General features: G+C 46.6%; 1 protein-coding gene across 2 annotated transcripts in view; it reads left to right on the top strand.

Annotated features, from left to right (window-relative positions):
• The window catches only part of LOC116940496 (pleckstrin homology domain-containing family A member 1-like), a 32001-nt gene extending 25348 nt beyond the window's left edge, over positions 1 to 6653 (top strand). For both annotated transcript variants that reach the window (XM_032950396.2, XM_076065916.1), the window contains 3 exons: positions 1708 to 1771; positions 2786 to 2866; positions 3619 to 6653. In XM_032950396.2, the coding sequence (XP_032806287.1) occupies positions 1708 to 1771; positions 2786 to 2866; positions 3619 to 3882 (409 nt within the window). In that variant the 3' untranslated portion in view covers positions 3883 to 6653. The remainder of the gene's footprint in view (positions 1 to 1707; positions 1772 to 2785; positions 2867 to 3618) is intronic.
• The last annotated feature ends 15248 nt before the right edge of the window (positions 6654 to 21901 follow it).

Here is a 21901-nt window from a genome sequence, read left to right as displayed (position 1 = left end):
TTCTCACGACGTTTCGGCCACAACACAAGTGGCCTTCTTCAGGTGAAAGGAGCAAACCTGTCGGGACGGCAAAGCTACAATGAACGCACCGCGGATAACAACAGCGCGAAAGCTTTAAATCGAAATTCTTTGCGAGAGCCTAAAATGCTAAATGTGTTAATTGTGATTTTGTAAAAATAAAAAGAAATTATCGTTGGTGATTTGAAATTTTTGGATGTCACTACTAGACGCCAGGAGCTTCCATTTGGTATAAACCCTATATTATTAGATATGTGTGAACAAAGAAAATTGGTTTGTGGCTGTATACGATCAATAGCTGAATGTATACACGCGTCTCTGTGGAAGAGACAAACCAAAAAAATCACCACATTCAGCATCAACTCTGTCCCGTGATGTTTTTGTGAACTAGTCTTTCTTCAGAGTTTGTGCCGTGGTGCCCCAAAAAATATGGATTAGTTTTTTTTATTCTAGCAAAGAGGGTTCAATTGATAGTGAATAAGCTTCCATTATATGTCGAGAAGTAAATAAACCATTGATAAGTAATATATATGTAGTGGTTGAACTTTACACGAACAACTTTTGTCTTTCTTCAACCACTTTATTTTTTTTATTTAAAGCTTTCGTGACTGCAGTAATTCATATTCTTAGTTCTTTCGGTAAAGTCACGTTGAAGGGAGACAATAAAACACGTTCTCCACACTCCACCGTATCCTGGACACCGCGGCTCGCTCGCTTCGCCCGTCTCGCTCACCACCTTGGTTCCCAGTATCACGTCGCTCTGCCCCGCACACACACACCACACACACACGTCTTCAACTCTATCCCTACGCTCTCTCCACTGCTGGCTGTCCTCCTCAGCTCCTCCGCTATACAGCGTCGTCGCACACAGCGAAACCCAATCTCACTTCTCTGTCTCCGCACAACTCGTCTCCAGCTCCTCTATTACTACGCTCTCTCCACTGCTAACTGCTCCGTCTTGCTTCAGCTTCGCTATCACCATGCCTCCAACTCTCTTCTAAACTCTGTTTCCGAACTCCACGTCTTCACCGCACAGCTCCCAACTCCAATCTCCCCCTCTCTCTGTCTCGTCCCAATTTATCCTCATTCTCATTATCGCTAATTAATTGGTCCGCGTGCCTCCGCAGCCTCGCGTCTTCAACCACCTGCCTTTTTCCAGACACCTCGACGCATCCTCGGCCCCAGCAACAGCACCAACCAATCACAGCCCTTCTGGCTTAATTGGCCCGACCGTTACCTCATCACCCCAGCCTCTTCACCTGGCTGTCCTCACACGACCCCACGGTTTCCGCCGTCTCCTCAGGCTGACCCCAGATAAACCCCACACTGTCCGTGTGATCAATACACTCGCGCAGTTTCCCCAGCACACCTTCCTACTCCACTACATCTATACCGTATACTGTGTAACATGTTAGAGCTGTTTCCCTGAAATATCAGTTTATTATATATTTTTTTCCGCGATCAGGCGAGGTAGTTAACATCCCTCCACCGCGGCACCCCAATGTGTTACTTGAGAGTATCAAACAAAGTGTGTTTTATACTTTCAAGTTAAAAACAATTTAAACGTCTTATCTTGCTGTGCGGCACCAGCAGGATGATCGTGCAGACACACAGCAAAATCTGTAATGACTGCACCTGCGTGTGTCTCAACAGAAATCTGTAATGACTGCACCCGCTGTGTCTCAACAGAGAGCAGATGATGCGGGACAATCTGTTTCAAGTCGTGACTTCATCCAGGACCTTCTATGTGCAGGTGAGAGGCGGCAGGTCTAAACTAATAAACACTTTTTTTTATTGTACCAGGTCAGGCCCACTGAGCTGCACAGCTCTTTTTCAGAAGCGACCTGGCCACAATTGATAGCCCGATGAAAGTGGCTCACGTTGACGTTTATATGCAGCCAACGCATGTTGATTTTTAAATGTGGAAGGAAAAACCGGAGCACCCTTAGAAAAATGCACGTGACCACGGGGAGAATATGCAAACTCCAAATATACAGGCATCAAGGTCGAGATCGAACCTACGACCTCCTGTATACCAGGCGAGGTAGTTAGCATCTCACCACCACAGCACCCGTCAGCACCGCCTGCGCCCGTCATCAGCACTGTGGCTCTGGTGTTGAAATACTGACTGGGGGAAAGGGTTTTGCTGGAGAAGCCTAGGAAAATTTAAGGTAAAGGGGCAGCCCTGTAATGACTCGCTCACGGCACTGCTGTGGGATGGGCCTCCACTACAAGGGGTTGTGGGGAGTCCCTCTAGTGGGTATTTTGATCACCTCTTCCCCGCTTTTAGAAAACTAATCGTGTCTTACATTAGTTTCTACAGCGAGATGGAGAGATATGTTGCAATTGATTTAAATAATGAACTATGTTCACATTGTGGTAAATGGTAGTGTTTCTAGTGACTGCAGCGTGACATGAACCCATTACATACAATACAAATATAAACAAATAATGCACACAATTTGATGCCTGCATTGTGAGCTTAAGAATGTCTATTAATAAATGAATAACGTTCCAGTCCAAGTACACAGCATAGACACTGCCAAATGTATGGGTTCTTCAGGCTTCTGTAAATAAGTCGTAAAATAGTCCACGTGTCAGAATATCCTGCATGTCTAATCTCACCACACGGAGTGGCTTACCATAGGCTTTACCGTACCACTGGTAGAACATCAGACGCAAAAGCTACGGCTTTATTAACATCCCATGTTGCACAGACTTGGAGAGACTGCTATGTGTCAGTGACGTGTCCTTTCTCACTCCGCAGGCCGATAGCCCCAACGACATGTGGGACTGGATTCAGGCGATCAGGAGGGCTTGTGGTATCACTGGTCGTCTCACGTCTACGGTACAGATGCACAAATTATTTGGCATCAAAGCAGCATCATAACGGCCCCTCCACATTCTATATGACCCTCTGGATAAATGAATCGCTTGTGAATGTAGTGCAGCAGTTGACATAATGGCCAATTTCTTAAATCTAGCCCCTCCTCTGTAAACCCAGCTGTGTATATGGGTAGACCACAGCCAATCGGCCGGTCGCGTGTGGTGGAGTAAAGTGTGGCTACGCTCACCTCTTCCGAGACGTCTGGCGAGTGTGGAAACGTGGGCTAAAATACCCAGTCTAGAGACTCTTTGGAGCTCTCTCCATGCCTCAGGGCATGCTTCTACCACCATATGAAACACGCCGTGCCATCTGATTATGCACAACCCTGCCAAGCCACGCCCATGCCCCCCCCCCCAGTTGCCAGAACATGCTCCCTGGACAGAAGCTCGCTTCTTCACTCTTTTGTCCGGATATTGAACTGCCTCCCTAATGAACACATTGTCTGCGAGATCGCTCATTCTGGTCTTCAGGCCTTCAAATGCCAAGCGCACGTGGTATACATCTCCTAACTTCACCGCACGCCGTGTAGGAGTGAGTCTTTGAGCTGCAGTGAACCAATGATGATGCCGATTGGGTGTACTCATGCCTGATATGGCTGCTGTTCACAATTGCACCCAATTAAAAAAGGCCCCTCAGCCAGCAGTGGCACGAGTGCTCTAAATTGCATGGCTGCACCTTCGCCAGCATTGACCTTCAACCCTTTTGTCTCGCAGGAATCGGACCCCGGCGTGCATCCCACGAGCTGGGCAGACCCGGCCGCCACGACGGATGAGCACGCCGCCACGCGCTCGCTCGCCCCGGCCAGCGTGCCAATGCGCAGCGTGTCGCTGGGCTCGGAGCACAGCGAGGCGCCACAGGGCGGCGCAGAGAGCGAGCGGCAGTCGGGCCAGGCTGCCGAGTCGGGCTCGAGCCCGGGTTCAAACCCATACCGGTTTAACTGGGACCTCCTGGATAGCCTCAGAGCTAGCGTCGTATAAGTTTACGATCGAAGTTAACCAGTTGTGTAGTTGCTCCGCATCTAGGTCGGCCTTACGAAAGGGGAAGAAGAAGATTCAAGTAAATTGGCGTTCGGTAATATTACATTGTTACTTAAGTGGCATGGTGAATGCAAATTAGATGTTTGATTTACTATAGAGTACCCAGTGCATGTTTTACAAAGTCTCGTGCTTATGCCGCTATGGAAACCATAATAAGTGATAATTAAATTGCATAAAGGTGATTTTTTTAAAATATGGGACCCGTAATACACAGAAAATTCAAATCAGTTTTGCGTGTTGATTTTTATGCTTATGTTTGTTTTCACATGCATTCTAACATTGTGTATTGTTGCTAATGTGTATTAAGTCACGAATTGAAATTATTCACATCTTCATAAATGTATGCATATTTCATCAAGTAGTGTTGCATATACCAAAGACTTTTAACGCATTTAATAGGTAATGTAACAGCATGACTGGTGCTCTTAGACACTGTACTAATTAACTAAATGCCTATGCAATTGTGTTGTATGTTGATTTCATTTTACTTTTACACCCTATCAAGATTGTGCACGTTATTTAGTGGGGTTTCTGTGAGCAAAGCGAAATAACAAATTCTGCCACTATCAATGGAATGTGTAATATGTTGTAAACCATGTCACACTGTAAATGTGCAAATCGAGTGACGTTTGAAATTTTCAAAGATGAAAATAATTAACTACTCATAACAACAATGATTTCACCTTGTGATGTGCCAAAGAGAGAGAATTATCCTATGGCGTGAGGAACCACAAAGTGGGCAAGGCAGCCAGGTGACAATTTTCTCCCCAAAGCTCTGCAGTCCTCTATATATTAAGGTGTTATCAGCCAATTGATACGTGATTATACACGTGGGAGGAAACTGGAGCGCCTGCAGAAAACCCAGGCATGTGAGGGAGTAACACTCGATCCCAAACGGAATGGGCAGGAATTAGTTCGCAACATTGCTTTGCCGCCTCCTACTGGCAAGCCAGGATATGGCATCAGCTCGACGCTCATGGAAAGGGGAGTTTCACAACGTTTGTGTGATCCACCGACCCTCTCCTTCACAGCGCTGAAAGGAGAGGGTTGGTGGGTCACACAATAAACATTTTCTTAACAAGTACAGGTAAAGTAAATACCTCTTAAATGGTGTAAAATACGTACGTTCACCAGTGAAAGGTAGTTCGTGCTTATCTAACATTAAATATATTATATAGTCACCGAAACCCCCACGAACAGTGAATTGTTCTAATTCAGTGTTTCTCAACACCCACACCCCTGGTGACAACGCATTCACTTCCCTCTAAAAATACCACTTGTGCAATTATTAATACTATCGGAACTTTGAAAGTTTTGTTTTGTAGCTGTAAAGTTTTTTTGGGGGGGGGGGCGCATTTAGAATAATCAATCAGAATATGTATTTATACTGTAGGAATCCGATGAGCTATAAAGCTCTTTTTCACATGTCCAGTACGGTAGTTTAAGCAGGGTAGTTTACCTAACTTAATTTTTTTAAATTCAGGAACATAAGTAAAGGTATAAACATCTTCTTGGCTCTTTCGGTAAAGTCACGTAGAAGGGAAACAATAAATAATAAAAATGTAAAATAATAATATTCTCACGACATTTCGACTGCAACACAAGCAATCATCATCAGGTGTGAAAACCACAGCAAGAAATTTTGAAAAAAAGTGGCGTTTTTTTTAACGTTAGCACCACGGGGAGCGATTTGGCAGTTTGTTCAGATGGACGAGTCCATCTATGTTCGGAAAAGAGGAGGGGGGAGACAAAAATAATGAATGCGGTCTGAAAGCCACCGTAAGCGTGAACAATCAATTAAGACCCGAAATGGTTTATCAAATCCTTCCAATGATTGCTAAGCCAGAATCCATCTATTATTTTGTTTCCCTTCTACGTGACTTTACCGAAAGAACCAAGAATATGAATCCCTGCAGTTACGAAAGCTTTAAATCAAAAGGTATAAACATCGTCATTATTCCCGGATCAACACACATACGAACCTTATGGCGGTCATCCCGGGTCACCACAGTCCCCCGGCTCTCACATAATGTCCGTGATTGCCAATCATCTTTAGTCTGTTGATGGTCGGCGATGCGGCAATCGACTCATCTCGACGAGCTGTACTCATGATACACTATTCAAAGTAGAATTTTTCGATAACGGATTTTTTTATGGGAATGTTTGGCGTTTCGACATCGCGGATTGACACTGATTGCGGATTGATTGGTACCGCAGTCAAGGAGTTGAGTAACACCCTCGGAAAAAAAATAGTGTCTCAGAAATAAAGTTTTTAATTGCCTCGGCCAGTTTGTATGATTTGGTACCCCGGGGTATCGCCATAAGGATCGTTTTTCATCACAGCTCCGGGGACCACTCTCTGAGAAGCACTGCACTAATATAATATGCACTAACATACTGCAGCGTTTGGCTTGCATCCTACAAGTGTGCCGCTTCACATTGAATGCCTTTCTCTCATTTTCGACAACTTTCGTCCACGAGTTCCACTATTGAATCGTTACGCTTATTTTGTAAATCTTACATTTTTTTAAAGTTAAAACTGAATAGTGCCGGTAATGGTCACACACATACCAATTTCGAGTGTTAAATGGCCACTTTAATATTGGCTTTATAGTTTGTTAAGTACGTATTTAATTTCAAGCACAATGTTGGTATTTGAACAATTTGTGTTTAGGTACAATTTTTGTTTATAATAAAGTTCTGTTTTGATATCTAGGAATAACTGGTGCCTGTTTTTTTAAAAGTTATCCTCTAAAAGAGACATCCAATTATTAAAGCAGAGCGGTAAAACATTGTTTTGCAATTGTATTATCGCCACGTGGTATTTTGAACACAAGGTGGTGCTGTCTTGCAACAATTGGAGAAAATCCTTGTCCAACATTTTCGAAGGAATATTTTGGTTTGTGTTCAGGATCAAAACAACAAGCCAGGCAGCCCCTATCAATCTTCACCGCACAAAAGTCTAAAGGTTCCATATTCTGCCACTTAAAATCCGGTAGTCTGGCCTACGTTGCATTCACTGTACACCTTTTGGACTTTTGAACAATTCAACTTTATTACCTCCAGCCTTCTCTATTCACGTAGCAGAGTCGACCAGGAACAGGGCTGACGTATATATAAACAGAGTTTGGCCTTTAATTCCCACGTGGTAAACAATAGGAGGCCGTGTTGTGCTTTCAGGTAAGGGCTTCATGGGATTTACAAAGCGTAGTAATTGTATGCTTTAAGAAACGTTTAACGTTTCCTATTCACTTCATGTCACGCGGTTGACACTTATTAAGTCCCTTATGTACCTCAAGACAAGTTAGCTTTAAAATATTTGTTTTTATTATTTAGGCACAAACCTGCAGCCTCCTCAGTCTTCACCACACTTTTGATATTGCCGATGAGACGGGTTTTCACATCTCACACAAAACCACAATACCAGTTTACTAAAGGTTACGTGGCATTACACCATAGATTGGTTGTCATTAATGATAATAGAGTCATATAAATATGAAACACGTAACAGCTCTAACTTGAAACATATCTGCCAAAGATGTTTTTAAGGACCAAAAATAACTTATGCTGGCTTAGTATCATAAAACGTTAATATTTTAACCGTGTTTTCCCACGATGATACTGTAAAACTCTAATCATATATATTTTAATTCAATATTATATATCTTATGCGAAAAACTGTATACATGCAGGTATTGGAATAGCAGTCATACTGTGTAGTTTTACATTGCAATTGAGCCTTGCATTGAAATGTTGAAGTGTTCAACATGCATTAAGTGTTCAAGATGCACGTGGATATTCACTTAAAACTAATTATTTAGGGCTGGAATATTGACATGAGCAACACCCCCACCCCCTCCAAGCATTCCATGAATTATGAATAATGGTTGTGAGTCTATTCATGCTCTATGTTATTCACGTGGTGGTGCCACGAGTGGCAGGCTATAGGTGTGATGTCAACCCATTGCATAAAATATGCGAAATGAAACACATTGATTCCTAAAATCATAGCTGTGGCAGAGTGAGTCACCGGTTTTATGAGTAAGTCACTCCACCACAACAATTATTACATGAAAAAGTCTTGTTTATAATTTCATAAACTGCAGACACCGGTGTTATGATTAATTTTCTGTAACGATTTCACGGTAAAATTTCCTTGAATGACTCGACAAGATGTTTATGCTCCAAATAAGACTTGTAGTCGGCAGAACACAAGGAACTCCAGAACAACATGACAGATATAAACCACAAGCATGTTGCAAGAAGCTTGGACAACAATTTAACAATGGTAATGAAATGTTGTTTTCACCGCACTAACGGGTACAAATACAGGTCTTCTGATGGGAATAACAAAGCCACCCACTGCAATTATCATGCCCCCTGCAGAAAAACCAGATGGTTGCAGAAACTGGGTTTGTCACGTTACCACTTTTCAGAGCAGCAGTAATGATGACAAACGCTGAACTGTGTCCAGTGTGTCGTAAAATAAATTACTACCTGGTGTATTGTAATGCCCAGATTAAGTCCGTAGCACTGTGCAGTGTTTCTGTTGCGGTGGATTTCCTCGTCATTTTCATATTTGAATTCGTACTTTGTACTGCAAATCTTCCGCGCCCATGGATTGTTTTGTTATTTAAGGTATAACTCGGTGGTAGTCAGAGTGGCTGTTAAGTGAAGTACACGGGCTTGGGGAAGGACCTGTTGCTCGACGAGATGATGGCTCGGTGGGCGATACTAAAGATGGAGTGGCACTCATAGGGGGAAACACGCATGAGAGAACATCTCCTACAGAGATGGAACAATGACATCAGCTCATGTGCAGGCCCGTAGATAGATTGTTGCATTGCGACACAGTGAGAGATGGCGATGACCTGAAACGGCCTTAGTCCAGCAGTGGTTTGATCATGGCTGATGGTGATTCAGGGGAAGGCTCAATGTAAAACTGCCTTTAATTTAGGCGGAAAAGAGGCTGACGTTTGATACGGTCCAATGTGAAATTGTGTCACTTTTAAAGCGATAGAATACAATAACAAACTTTGAGGATCTAACAATTGGCCTCCAAGCTTGGATTCCATTACCACTCCTAAAATGCACACATATGGCCCTGAAAGCATACCCAGGCCACACATTTTGGGTATCAAATTGCGCCACAGAAATAAGGGGTTCAGTGTTGTGCTGTCAGGCCGAAATGCCCACATTGGCCTGGGTCCCCTTGCAGTGTGAACCACGGACCTCTGTTGTCGGCATGTGTGGCCACTCATTCACTGGAAGTTTTCTAATGCTGCTTATCTCGTGCATACAGACGAGATAAAATTACTGAAATGTATAAAGCGTCCTTAAACAATCGTTCTCAGGGCGCTATGCATGAAAAGAGATAAAGCCTTTTTAAACGGATACGTTTTTAGTCTATATTTGAAGTCCTGACCTCGAAGGGCAACGAATTCCAAGGAACACAGAAAAAATGGACATCACTTGATTATTATTTTTTATTTCAGAAACCCTACACGTGATTGTGCACATCCCTTAAACCAGTGCGAAACCTCGGTAGGTAGAGGTGGAGCAGAGGTGGAGTAAAAATAAGATTCAATTCACGTGCTGTGGTGAGATGGATATAATACAGCACTGTGGTATCGCAAGACCGCGAGTGATTGCAATGATATGCAGAGGCCTTCAATCCGGTAGTCGATACATCATGGCCTGCTGCTGCTTATGAATTACAGAAGGGCCAATATTTTTTTCCCTTTGGAAAGGCGCACATAAAACAAATATATCTAAACTTAGACGAGGCAAAATATGTATACAATGAGAAGTATAATTCTTGTGAACGCATTTAATTGCATGCGCATATAAACAAAATGTGTATTCATTGACGCAGTGCAGGCTATAGTTAGCTGCGAACCAGCTACGCATGGGATGTTTATGGAGTATGGTAAATGATCCAATGAAAATGTACCTGTCGACTAAGTTTATGTGCGCTGTGTTCACATAAACAGCGCATTTAGGCCTAATACACGACAGTATATCAGATAGAGTCGAACGCTTATTATAGTCGTATTATATAATACATCAACTTTCTCGGAATTATGTTTTTAGAAGACGTTGGTTCTTGGAAATCTGGGATTAGCAGAAGCTTGCGTTAAAATGTGCGAAGAACTGTAACAAGCGTAGGAGGCAAATCCTCAAGCAAGTTTAGTTACAGCTGTGCTGAAGCATAACAAGCACACACATTATTGTGTCTGGTCCTAGATTTTGCTAATATGCTACAGCCCCACACAGCAGGAGATCCACTTGGCTAAACAACAGTTCATTCTTAATCAAGCCCTCATCCTCCTCCTGCGTATAACACAACAGTAGTCTTACCCCTTAGTGACAACAGTCAAAACAGAGGTCCATACCATCGTTATCAAATTGAGAAAGATAGGGTAAGTGCAGCGAGCGTATTTGTTGCGTGCGCATAGTTTTACATTTTAGCATAAATAGCCACGTTGGAGTCTTTGACCCCCGAATTGGCTCTCCGATGCGTGTTCGTGTTGTGCCGCGCATTTTCCTTCGTCACGATGTCCCGACGTTCCGCTTCCACGTGCTTGGGAGCATTTTAAAATGTGTTCCTGAACAGGTCCCTGCAGGGTGGGCTGGTAGGAACATTGGAATTTTGCGCAATTTAATTTTTACACCCCAACAGCACGAGATTTCACTTCGTTAAAGTATTGAAAGGGGACGGACAGACGGACGGACACATTAATCTATTGCAGGCTGGTACACTCAGTTTACAACTTCGTTCCTACCAGTAAAAAAAAACATCTCCCTGAACTGGGACTAGAAGATCAGACATCATGCGAAACAAGACGCAGTGACCACTGATGATCACGGTTGACTACGTACGGTGCGAAAGAGGTTCAACATACATACATGCAGTACAACGCACAAAACAACTAATCGGAAAGGGCTACAGAGCGCAATGGGAAGAAAAAAAACCGACGCAAACAATATTTTACCAAAAATGTCAAGGCTTTAATTCAGTACCACCCCAGAGTGTGCGAGAATTTGAATGTTTGTGTTCACGTTAGCACGTGTGCAAAACACACAGCCGATATGTTTGTACTTCACAGCTAAGTAAACACAAAGTTTTAGAGATGTAAAATTAGAACTTTCGAGATTTACGAGATAGATGTACGGTTCATTTCGCAGATTTATGTTGTCACGATTTAAAATAGGCATGTGGCAAACGCCTTTTGGGTTGACTGGCAGCCTCTTTGAGATCCGTGGCTCAAGCCTCTCGTCTATAGCCCCAGGGCGGCTCAGGCGAAGCAAAAACACAACAATTTAAATAACTTAGCGCAGTCTCAGAGGTGGTCCCAAGGCTCAGGGGTCAGTCAGAGCACTGAGCCGGCACCGGCCAAGAATCCTGCTTTTAAATCCGGGCAGTCACCTGTGATTAAACCGGCCTCTCAAGTGTCAGAGTGAGTCGATGGTCTCGGCCAAGTTACAAATGACTGCACGACAAAAAAAAAGCATCGCATACAAAAATTAGGGTAAAACTTAATTCCAGCCTCTGCCATGTGACATTTCTCTGTCGTAGTGTGTGTGTGAGAAAGTGCGTTCCCCAGTGGGGAGTGGGAGTGCAGCGCGCCGCGCTACGAACCTGGCGACTCGAGTTCGATTCCCGCTGATCCGGTCCTGGGCCTTCCCTAGGTCGACTCAGCCTCAAATAAGTACCTGGTGCGGTGTGTAAATATTTCTACTCGGGAGACAAAGGGCGGCCGGGCGTGGTGCTGGCCATCCACCCCCTTCGTGTGCCTTTCCGGCCTTCATAGGTGGTGCTCGCTAACAACACTTGCCCCAACAGTCTGTCAAGGCTATACAAGGGATCTTTGTCTTTGTCCCGAGTGCGTGCTTCAAATGTGTTACTTGACAGGATCTCAGAAGCCTCTCGAACAGATCTCCTTCTGGCGGGGGGGCTGCTCTTTAACACAGGCCGGTACTGATCTGCAGGAGCCCTCAATCATTAGTTAATTTCATGACCTCACTCCATGAGCATGATTTGGAATAAAACTGGCGAAAGGGCAAGCAATGGTATATATATAAATAACATACAATTATATATTTTTTGTTACCGTTTAAATGTCAGGCTTATGGCACAGACAAGCACCATATAATGACTTTGCTGTATTTTCCAGGATTTTTTCCGTTGCGCGTAGTCACTTGAAGATGTTTATTGTTCACGTTTTTGTTTTGTTGCGGTTGCTCCCGAGTCAAGAGCCGCATGGCTCACAGGGTTATGCCTAATAAATGAGACTAAAATGAAAAACTGAAACTGAAGCAACGAGGAGGATACAAAAGAATGACCCCATGAAACTTGTGTTTATGTTCAAGTAATAGCATGCTTGGCTGATGGCGTTAGAAAAGGGAAGGAGAGTGGAATGCCTTCGTCAGGATGCTGTAGTCAAGAAGCAGATACGCTCGCCTAATGGTAAAACAAGTCCACTGATCAGACATTCAGATACATACGTTTTAGTATCATTATCCAGGGCTTCCTTTCCTGAAAAGGTTTCTCACTTGAAACTGGCGATGTCGGTTTTTTTTTCCCTAGGAGATCCTCACTGAGGCTCAGTGCTCGTTTTCAGGAGGCTTCTCAATTGGGATGTTTGGCCAGTCCCTTTATTATTATTATGAGGAGTATATTGCAGGTAGGGGGAAACTGACTTACGCAGAAGAAGAAAAAAACCCACAAACACCCGAAAACAAGGGCAAAACGCTCAAAGGTTAATGCAGAAGGGTTCGCAACTCGATTCGCCGTACTCTCATCTCCCGGCCACCTCACAACCCAGCGTGTTGTGGAGTTTTCATGAATGTGTAACCCTCCAACTCTTGCCTTCAAAACACGGATGTCGCCATCACGTTCGGCATTAATTCGTGACAATTTCATAAAATATACACAAACGAAGTGGGTTGCGTTGAAATTGAGCTCCATTCGTATTAATAAGCGCGTGAATGTGTTATGCTGAACTTGTGAATGTGCTAAATGTTCGCCTATGACTAAATCACATGGAATGCGGCCGATTTCATAAGATCTCAGAAGCTATGCAGAGTTTAACCTGGGTAGTGCTTGGCTGGGTGACCACCGTGCACTATAAATAGGTCGTCGTCGGCTGCTTCAGGGCCATGTGGTGAGCAGCAGAGGGTAGTGTAGAACAAACAAAACAATCGTTGTCCCGTGCTTTTATATTCCTGCATCTTATGCTCCAGGTCTTCACCAACCCTCACCGGCCAACATGGTGAAGTATGGCCAAACAAACCGCCATGACCCACACTGTGTGTGGAGGCCCTCATCCCGTAGGGCATTGCCATAAGGGGCTCTACACGTACAAATGTGTTTTTTAAAATTATTTTTTTTATAAAACCCTCCATTCTCCCAATGGGGGAATGTTGGATAACGTGCGTACGCACGGTGAACTTCTTTCGCACCCTACGTAGCACGTAGCCAACCGTGCTTCATCGGAGGTGTGATTAGTGCTGCGAGGTGTCGGATGTTTTCTCAGTGCAGCGGTGTCGCTGTGACTGGAGGCAGCTCGCGTGTCACCGTGGGAGGAGAGCGTCCGTCCCCGCTGTGCGCCCTGCTCGGCAGGAATTACGGGACGAGAACATTTTCTGAGGTCTGCGTCAGACGACGAAATTCCCCCGCCCGATGACGACGCGAGATGCCGTCGGCCCTTTTCCACGACTCGTTTGGACACCAACACATTTTCTCTCATAAGAATGCATAATAAAGGTTTATGGGTTAGATCGCGTAAGTATAAACGTGTCGTAACGCTCCACCACCCGACAAAGCCAATTAGTAAGGGATTTGTCACCTAAACAAACGCCACATTTTTTGACGACTTCAGCCCACCGGTGTGTTGGAGAGTAAATCCACAACATTTACAATTTGAGTACGGAGTTTCGCTGATAATTACATCCGGCATCATCGGGAGATTTGACAGAATCGTTTTTTTTTCCTTCATGGCCCAAATAGGGGGTGCTTAAAACAAATGTGAACACTTCTGAGAATTTGCAACAATACCGCAAGAAATGTGCTGCTGCCTCCGGGCTCTCGAGACCACCTGGAGAAGATTCCAGGCCACGTGTTGACAACGATGGCGAACAAGTGGAGAGTCTTTGACTTTTTGAAGCAATTAAGATACATTTGTAATCACGTTACAGTATATTAGTCGTTCTATTTTTCATTTTAAACGATAGTCCCATGTAAGGGTGAACATTTTTTTGAAGCACCCCGTCTATCCAGATAAGTTAAAAACAAAAACATCCACGATTGGATCCATAGAAATACAAAAACCGTCCGTCAAAATTGTACGACAAAATGAAATCCAAACTTGCGTGGCTTATTTTTCCGAATGTCGGCGGGGAGGGTCTGGAGGAGGCTGAGTCCACCCCCTGTTGAAGACTCCACCACCACTACCACCACTACCACCACCACTACCACCACCACTACCACCACCACTACTACCATCACCACTACCACCACTACCACCACCACTACCACCACTACCACCACTACTATCACCACCACTACCACCACCACCACCACTACCACCACTTCCACCACCACTACCACCACTACTACCATCACCACTACCACCACTACCACCACTACCACTACCACCACCACTTCCACCACTACCACCACCACTACCACCACCACCACTTCCACCACTACCACCACCACTACCACCACCACTACCACCACCACTACCACCACTACCACCACTACCACTACCACCACCACCACTGCCACCACTACCAACAACAACAACAACCGCCATTCGCCACTAAGTGGCGGTGACGTCACCACGACGCTTGTGCCAGGCTATGTGCACCCTGAGGCCACGTGAAGTGTCGAACGCCCGCTGGCAGGAGGTCACGGGGCAGACCCAGGTGCCACGGGTCGACTGACTGAGATGACTGGCTGATGCACCACCTGTGCCCCCTACTGTGCCAACCTGCTGTGCTTTAGCCACCCGGCGCTCCGCTCGCTGTTGTGAGCGTCGCTCCTCCGCCCTCCGTTGTTGTTGGAGGGCGACTGCCTCCAACTGCCCAGTAGCATCCTTCACGAGCCTCCTCCACAGAGGCCGATCTTGACACCGCTGGTACCAGTCATCGGCAAGTCCACTCAGCTCCACGTCCTCCTGTACCACATCACTCCATCTCTTCTCTAGCCCGTGCCGCGCCCGCTTAGCCCCCTCAATCCGGCCAAACAAAAGCTGTTTCGGCATGCGGTGGCTGGGCATGCGGGCTACATGACCCAGCCATCGCAGCCTTGCCTGCCGGAGGAGCTCACCGATGGGACCCTGCCCAGATCTTTCAAGGATTTGTGAGCTCCTCACACAATCCAGTCTGGTTAAACCCAGGATGGATCGTAGGCAGGCCAGCCTAAATGTTTCTAACCGGCGAAGATGTTCCATTAGGGGGGTCCACGTTTCGCAAGCGTAGAGAAGGGAGGGAATGACCGTGGCCGAGAAGACCTGAAGCTTAGTGCGGAGCGACAGACCAGGTAGCTTCCACACAGCGTTACGCAACCGATGAAAAGATATTGCCGCTCGACTGATTCGGAGTGAGACCTCTGCGGTTAAACTGGTGCCAGTCATAAGCACACTGCCCAGGTATGGGAAACTCTCCACTCTCTCCACAACTGCCCCATCACCGATTGGGAGTTGTGGGGGTGGAGTGTCCGATGGTACAAAATACCCAGGCAGGTGCTTGGTTTTGGTGGGGCTGATGGTAAGGCCCCACCTCTTAGTGGCACGCTCCAGTCTCAGCAGCAGCGTCTCCAACTCCTCCTCTGACTGAGCAGCTATTACCAAGTCATCAGCATACATAACGTGGTTGAGCAATAGGGAGCCATCCCTTGACCGCACCCGGGCATCGATTAGCCTCCCATTATATCTGTACCATATGGAGATTCCCCCGGTACAGCTATTGAAGGCTTCACGAACTACGTGGTCAAAATAGATGTTAAATAATGTGGGAGCCAGAGGACATCCCTGTCGCACCCCAAGGTGTACAGGGAATGGCTCTGACTCCCGGCCACGTAGTTTTACCCGGGCCCGCTCACCATCATGAAGGTCCTTAATGATCGTGAGCAGAGGGTCAGGTACTCCAAAAGCACGAAGAACGACCCAGAGCCCAGGCCTACTGATGGTATCATAGGCCTTGACCAGGTCAATAAAGCAGAGATGTAGGTCTTGTTGGAATTCCCTACACCTCTGCTGTAGCAGACGGACAGAAAATATGGCATCTGTGCAGGACCGCCCTTTCCTGAAACCGCATTGGGGCTCCGCAAGCCTCTCCTCAGCGTGCCTGGCAAGGCGATGCTGAATAATCCTTGCCAGGACCTTTCCCGGCACACTGAGGAGTGAGATGCCCCTGTAGTTGTTACAGTCTGTGCGGTCCCCCTTCTTAAAAAGGGGGACCACCAGGGCATCCTTCCAATCCTGCGGAACCCGTCCAGTGGTCCAGACTGTTGTTATGATGTCATATAGGGCAGTCTGTGCACAAACGCCACCCTCCCTCAGCATTTCGCTTGGAAGATCATCTCTGCCCGCTGCCTTTCCTGGTCTCAGACTCCGGATCGCCTTCAATACTTCCTCAGCAGATGGCACCTCAGCCAGCCACTCACAGGGGGTGACTTCATCCAATATTTGAGGCACCGCAGCCTCAGCAGGGTCATCCTCACTTTGTGCCACGATGTTTTCCTGGCTGAGGGATTTTCCCTCCCCCAGGACCTCACAGAAATGCTCAGCAAATCTGCGAACCTGTTCCTGGGGGTCGGAAATTGGATCGCCGTTTTTTCCCCTAATGATGGTAATAGGTGTGGCGCTGCAGGTTACTTTTTTGATGGAGTTAAATAGAGATTTGTGATCACGGGCCACTGAGGCAGACTCCATCTCCTCAGCAACCCGCGACCACCACCCATCCTTGCAGCGCCTCACGGCTCTCCGAACCTCCGAGCGAAGGCTGCGGTAAGCCTCCTCATTCTCTGACGTGGGACTCTGTAGCCGATGACAGTGGGCCTGTCGCTTTTTCTCAACCATCGTGAACAACTCCTCTGTCATCCAGGGTGTCTGGGGAGGTCTGGACCGCGTACCCAAAGCAGCCATTGCAGCTGCATGAGTCACAGTCCTAAACCTCGCCCATTTACCCTCGACATCAGGAGGAGTCGGGGACGATGCCAATCCCAGCCGCAAGCGATGATGAAATTCTCGCTTGCAACTTTCATCAGATAACTGAGACCAGGCCACTTTAGGTTGGAATGGGGTCCTGGGTGTACACCCACCACCGGAGTGGAAGAATGGCAGGCGCATCTTACAGATGACTAGTCGATGGTCAGAGGGCAGATCAGCTCCACGGTAGGTCCTGGTGTCAAGGACATGGGCTCGCATTCGCTGGTCCGTCACTATGTAGTCCAGCAGATGTTCTTGCTTGGACCCGGCATGCATCCATGATGTTGTGTGGATGCGCCGATGCCGGAACAGCGTGTTGGTAATTACAAGCCCATGGGCTGCACAAAAATCTAGCAGCCTCCTACCGTTGTTATTGAGCTGATCTGGCCCATGCCCTCCAATCACTCCAGGCCAGGTGCCAGTATCATGACCAACTCGGGCATTGAAGTCACCCAACATGATGACTCTATCCCGAGGGGCCACTTTAGCCAGCACCTGTGACAGGAGGTCATAGAAGGCATCTGACTCATCGGCTTTGCCTGCATCCCTCCACGGATGTTCATCTTCGGTGGGGGCATAAGTAACCACGACCACCATTCCTCGCCTCCGGTTGATGGGAAGGCGAGCCCAAAGTAGCCTGGGGCTTACAGCTTCCCACACCTCACCGCCACGCTCCCACGCCCCCTTCATTCTTTTGTTCAAAAGAAGACCCACACCCTGTTGTTTGGCAGTCTGCTGCCCCGAGTAGAGAACTGTCCACCCCTCATGGTGGCAGGAGCCAGAGCCGGTCCACCGGACCTCCTGAATGCCGCATAGATCCAGGCGGTACCGGTCCAGCTCCCGACAGAGGAGTGGCAGCCTCTCCTCTGCAGTGAGCGTTCGAACATTCCACGTGGCCAACCGTAGTGGCTTTTCGTTGTTTCTGGAGTAGCCCCGAGGGTAGGTATTCAATCTCCTGGCTCCGCCAATTGGGGTTTGGCCAGGAGACGTCATAGACGCCTGGCCCCCCGGGGCCTCCGGCACAAGCTTAGTTGTTACATATTTAAGTTTAATTCGTAGTTTCGTGGTAATTAATTGAAGGTGGAGGGGTTACCAGCCCCTCGCACCCGTCCAGAGCCCCCGTTTAGCCCCTGTGGTGGATACATATGCCATGAGGGGAGGAGCCAATCAAAATTGGATCTCCCCCCACAGCGCTGTCCACGACAGAGTTGCCCGTCCGGCACCGCGAGGAGGTACCACTACCACCACCACTACCACCACTACCACCACCACTACCACCACCTTTTCTGCCTTCTGAGAGTGTAGCCATGACTTAGCTCCACAAAAACACACAAGACAAAGATCCTTCGTACAGTCTTAACAAACTGTTAGAGAGAGTGCTCTTAGAGAGCACCTATGAAGGCCGGCACGGCACACGTGGAGGTGGGTGACCAGTACCACGCCCGGCCGCCTTTGTCTCCCTAGTGGAAATATATACACACTGGACCAGGTACTTATTTGAGGCTGAGTCGACCTAGGGCAGGCACAGGACCGGTTCAGATAATCGTCACTAGTGTTGGCTGTGAATCGAACTCGGGTGTCTAGGTTCATAGCGCAATGTGCTAACCACTACGCCACACACACACACGCATCAACTGATCTAATTTTCAAGCTTCATTTGATAGGATACAAATCGTCCGTAATTGTTGGAGGATGTTTAACAAAATGTGTACAATTAAGCGATGGGCATCGCAGCCTTCACACATATGCACGGGCGGCATGATGGACAAAAGCAGATCGTATCTTTCCTCGTTCGGTTACTATTTAACAAAGTCACACTACCGACTTGCTTCCCGCAGCTGTGTGTCGGTTCACTCGGAGCCCTTGAAATATCGACATTATAACATTTGTTTACCAAGGAAAGCCTCAGTGAGTCTTATGACTCTGTTTTCCAGGAGGGTCCCGCTAAGTCTTGACAGCAGGGAGAGATGCTTGCCATGTGTAGCCCAATCGAGTAATGTGCGGGTATTTTTTTTTATAATTTGCCAACTTTTGGACCATGTCACCAGCACACAATGACCTACTCTTGCGAATGACACCATGGGCAATCTCTAACGTCGTCTGCGAAGCAGGCGGTGGGTATTCATGCGGCTGACACTCTCGGCGCGGTATTAACCAGGGCGGCAGCTGGACTGCTCCACCGACCACTGCCAGAATCGTGTCCCCCCGTCCCCAACTTGGTGAGCCCCTGGGTTTTGTGGGTGGCCACGTGAGGCAGGCCGCGCTCCACCGAGCCCCTCCCGAAGACCAAACCGACAGATTCCTCGACAACCACGCAACCTCCCGTCTCTCTGCCTTGAGTGTGGATTTCTCGACGTGACGGCATCGAGCTGTTCTTTGTTCCGTGAGATACAACAACAACAAGACCGGGGGGTAGGGGTAGTGGGGGCTGGTTTTGGTTGCGTCATTCGTGTTTGCGACCGTAGGAGACAGCCCAAGTGAGACGGGCTTGTGCAATGCTGTTGTTAAATATTTGCCAAAAACTCCATATGACATAGACACGGATTTCAAAACACTTCTTTTGTCATGCCATGGGTTACGGGGCCTCCGCCCCAGTAAAACAAAGAGGAGGATCCGATTAGCAAGACACAGTACATCGATAAGTGCGAATAACATAATTCCTCCCGCTGGATATTTGAATAATGATTTTGATTCATAGCAACAATTTCATTGCATCAACAATTTCATTGCATCAACAATTTCATTGTTTTTGTCTTGGTTTTATCATTTTGTTTTCATGATAATTTTCGCCGTCTCTTTCAAAGAAGGTTCGTGCTGAGTTTTTACATGTAAATGATCGCATGACTCTAGCTAGCGCCTGGGGTACCTTGGGTGAAAAAAAGATGAGCAATTCTGAATAATCCTTACAAAGAAAATTGTGATTCATTATCGAGGCTTTTGGGTTAGATCACCTAAATACAAATGTGTCGTTAAACACGCCACCATCCGTCACGTAAGTAAAACATGCCAATTCCTTGTTTGAAGAAGAGTATCCTCCCGTTAGAGGTTAGTCAGTTTATATTTATGCGATCTAACCTAAAAAACCTCCATTATGGATAATATTGGTCGCGACATCCTACTGCGTTTTTAAACCAAAATTGTGATTGACTTATCTTGTTGTAGAGCGCATATGGGATAATATGAAAAGAGAGCATTCACCCCTTAAGTCAGATTTGCTTCTGAGAATTGTTTGTTTACAGACTATACAGGTGGACTGAAGACAAAGGCAGGGAATGCTCGGTAGAGTTGGTTATGATTATCCTAATCTCTGGGGCGTTAGAATGCTACTTAGGCTTCTGTCTGTGTGTGCAGCCAAACATAGACACGTATTTGCAATCACATGGCATGTGTAAACGAATACAATTATCAATAGGCATTGTTCAGCTTTTCCTTCACATGAGGTATATTTAGTGAACCCATATGATTACAACATTATTTTCACAGAGCCATGCACTGGAGATGTAAAAGGTGCAGCTCTGAAATGATCTGCTCACGCTGCTGCCGGCAGAACGGACCTCCACTAGACAGAGCTCTGTAGAGCCCCTCTACTGGAGTATTTTGGTCTACTCTTCCACGGTGGCCAGACGTCTGGGAGGAGGTGGGAGTACCTGTACAGGCAATGCAGTCTTTTTTTTCAAATGGCACAGCATCAGTCGCAGTAGTCATATTTAATTAAACAAGGTGCTGTGTGTCGAACTGGCACCGTTCATTTTCCCAACAAAAACGTCGCAGGAAACTGCCCCAGCCTTGACATATTTGGGGAAATTGGACATATGGTGCGCTTTCAAAAATATATATCGGCCCTTCAAAAAAAACCGAACGTGGCTTGTATAATGAGAAGAGGGCCTCAATGTGCCAGGTTACAAAACCAGCTGTTTCAAAAGAGCTCTTTGGTTTCGCAAACTGGTGGAGTTTTTTGTTTCACCGTGGGTGCTGCATTCACCCCCACCTCCCAACCCCCCCGGCTGCACGAGCGAGTCAGAAACTCCCTCCCCGTTCCCACTCCGTGGCATAGAAGACAACGTGACTCTCGGGAATACGGTCAATTCTGTGCGTAAAAAAATCCAATCTTCTCCCGCCGCATCGCCATGGCCAAATCCCCGTTGATGCGGATACGCGGAGTTGGTCGGCAAATTCATCCTGTTATGCGGAGCGTTGGGCAGATAACGCTCGAGTGAAATTTGCAGGTAACACTGAGGATAACAAGAGCCGCGATGTTCATGGGACTATCGTTTTCAATGGAAAAATAACGGATAATAAACTGTAACATGATAACAGTGTAATGTTAATAGTTTCAAAAAGTCAAAGAGTCTCCATTTGTTGGTCATCATTGTAAACACGTGGCCTGGAATCTTCTCCAGGTGATCTCCAGAGCCCCGGGGCAGCAGCACTTTTCTTGTGGTGTTGTTGCAAATTCTCCTAAGTGTTAACATTGTTTTGAAGCACCCTATCTTCTACCTTATTGGTAAACTGTAAATACTGTCCATAAATAACTGTGGAGTTTGTGAGTCAAAGCGCGGAAAAGCTCGAGTTATGGGGATGCGAGCCGAGTCTTGCGAGTGCCGGGTGCCCAGGAATGTCGGAGCGCAGTGCAAATGTTCTGATGTTGCAGTTTGTGGCTTTTTTTGTGGGCGTGGGGGCGAGTTTCATAAAAACGCAAGGTCACGTGATCTGCGAAGGTCATAAGTGTGGGTTCTCGTACA

This window comes from Petromyzon marinus, chromosome 9 (genome assembly GCF_048934315.1).
Source record: "Petromyzon marinus isolate PM22_M1 ecotype Great Lakes invasive population chromosome 9, UKy_Petmar_22M1.pri1.0, whole genome shotgun sequence".
NCBI lineage: Eukaryota > Metazoa > Chordata > Hyperoartia > Petromyzontiformes > Petromyzontidae > Petromyzon > Petromyzon marinus.
Note: the sequence above shows the minus strand (reverse complement) of the source record. Positions and strands in the feature narration are given on the sequence as shown.